General features: G+C 48.4%; 1 protein-coding gene across 6 annotated transcripts in view; it reads right to left on the reverse strand.

Annotated features, from left to right (window-relative positions):
- Window positions 1-2,318, reverse strand: part of POU2F2 (POU class 2 homeobox 2) — a 35,316-nt gene that overhangs the window by 7,165 nt on the left and 25,833 nt on the right. For all 6 annotated transcript variants that reach the window (XM_008567237.1, XM_008567235.1, XM_008567232.1 and 3 more), the window contains 2 exons: window positions 1,225-1,330; window positions 1,042-1,133 (listed from right to left, as the gene is read on the reverse strand). In XM_008567237.1, the coding sequence (XP_008565459.1) occupies window positions 1,042-1,133; window positions 1,225-1,330 (198 nt within the window). The remainder of the gene's footprint in view (window positions 1-1,041; window positions 1,134-1,224; window positions 1,331-2,318) is intronic.

A 2,318-nucleotide genomic window follows, 5' to 3' on the forward strand; every position in this document is an offset into this window, starting at 1 on the left:
CTCTCTGCTTCCACCATCTTACAATGTGAGACCCCTGAGTCACTGTCACCACCACCAGATGAACTTTGGACTACCCAGCCTCAGAAACTGTAAGCAACAAATTTCATTTTCTTTATAAATTACCTAGTTCCACATATTTTGTTATAACCAACAAAAACAGACTAATACAGTGCATACATTTTTTGAAAGGGCTGTAAAAAGGGTGGGAAAAAAACTTTGAAATCCATAAAGGATCATGAAATATTATTAAATAATAATCTAATAATCTAGAATCCAGGCAGCAAACTGAAAGAAAGACTTTGGAGTCCAGGCAAGAGTACACCAAGGTAGCCTGGAGAGCTGCCATCTTGCCTAAGAAGACCCCTGTTCTGGCCAGTGGCTAGGCCTGAATGTAGCTTACTGCACCATACCACCACCTGGACACAGATCCAGTCTTGCCAGATCTTCTGGTTTGTCAATAGAAGCTGGAAATCTGGCACTTTCTGGGAATGTAGCTGACAACGGCCAAATAAAACACATCTCTGGGCCCCAGTTGTCAGTCTCTGGCCTTGGAAGCGGAATCGAACCTCCCAAGAATGGTTTCAAGCCAATCCCGTAGCCACTATGACTTCCCCACAAGTGAGATTAGTGAGAATTAGTACCCAACAGATGCCTTGCTCAGAGAACCCTCCAGCTGCAGTGTTGGAAGAGACCCAAGGCATTTGTAATCTTAAAGGCTTGCAACCCCTTGAAGTTTTGTGTGTTTGTGCACATGTGCATTTTGGGAGAATGGGGATCTGATCTAAATTATTCATCAGATTCTCAAAGGAGTCCGTGTGTATGAAAGGTTAGAGGAAAGAGTTGACCCAGACTTGAGGTCCCACAGCAAATCAGTGGCAGAGCGGGGCTGATCCCCAGGTCCTCCAACTCCTGTCTTGGCTCCTGTGGCTGTGAGGTGGGCCAAATGAAAAGAAGATTCTTGCCCCCACCCCACTCCTGTTCACCCTGCCTTCAGCAAGTACTGCTGCCGGCCATGCCTGGTGCACTCAGTGGACATGTTACCTGTGTGGGAAGCCCGGCCCGGGGCTGGGAGGTCAGAAGAGCTCCCTGGGTTTGCTGAGGTAGCTGGAATAGATTTGGCGTTGGTAGCAAGCCTGGGGAGACAAGAGGGAGCACATGGGGTGAGGGGGAGGTGAGGGAAGTTCTGTGGAAGCACCAGGGAGGCCTTCAGGGTGGGGGCCTTACCTGACTGACTCTGCTGGGCCTGCGGCAGCAGGAACTGAGCAGGTGGCTGGAGGTGGTGGCCTGGCACAAGCACCAGCTGCTGGAGCTGGAGGAGCTGCTGTATGTCCTGGCAGGGAGGGGAATGGAAAGAAAAGCAGCCTGAGTCCTGGCTGGGTTCCTCCCTCTCTGCATCACCTGAGCCCTGACCGGCTGAAACCAGGAAGCTGCTCCATGGGGCAATCTGGCACTGGGCATCGAAGAATGGTCCCCTGGGTCTCTGAATAGCAGCCCTGAGCTAAGGGCACCCAGAGGCTTCTCTTGACCATGGGGTACCAGAGAGTCCCATCTGGGCAGTCCCAGGAGGGCTCACTCTTTACCTTTTCTCCCTCTTGATGAAAATATTAGCCTTTTCTTACATTCCCACAGAACAAATAGAATCATTTGAAAATGTAAATCACTGATTGGCCAGTTAGCTCAGTTGGTTACATCAAGGTCATGGGTTCAGATCCCCATACCAGCCATCCACAATAAAAAACAAAATAAAAATGTAAACCAGATCAAGTCTTTCCTCCTTTTAAAACACTCCCAAGGCAAATGATATCATGTCTGGAATTAGCTTTGAAATATTCCAGTAAACAGTGGGTGTGTAAATTGGTAAATCACTTCAGGAAACTCTTTGGCACTGTTATTGGTTGAATTGTGTCCCCTAAAAAAGATATACTGGAATCCTAACCCCCAGAATCTCACCGTGACCTTAATTGGAGATAGGTCTTTCTTTGCTGATGATCAAGTTGGAATGAGGTCATTAGGGTGGGCTCTAATCCAATATGAGTATTGTCATACAGAGACAGACTGGGATAGAGGGAAGATGATATGAAAAGTCACAGGGAAAAGATGATCATCTACAGGTCAAGGAGAGAGGCCTGGAACAGGTCCTTTCCTCACAGCCTTCAGAGGGGACCAGCCCTGTTGACACCTTGAATTTGGACTTCTAGCTCCAGAACTGTGAGGCTAAGTCAGGCACTATCTAGAGCTGAACACTCACCTGCATCATGAGCCAGCATTCCACTCCCGGGTATAGCCCACCATAAATGCACACGTGTGTTCACCACAGT

The sequence above is a fragment of the Galeopterus variegatus genome, unplaced genomic scaffold, assembly GCF_000696425.1.
Source record: "Galeopterus variegatus unplaced genomic scaffold, G_variegatus-3.0.2 Scaffold306, whole genome shotgun sequence".
Classification (NCBI taxonomy): domain Eukaryota; kingdom Metazoa; phylum Chordata; class Mammalia; order Dermoptera; family Cynocephalidae; genus Galeopterus; species Galeopterus variegatus.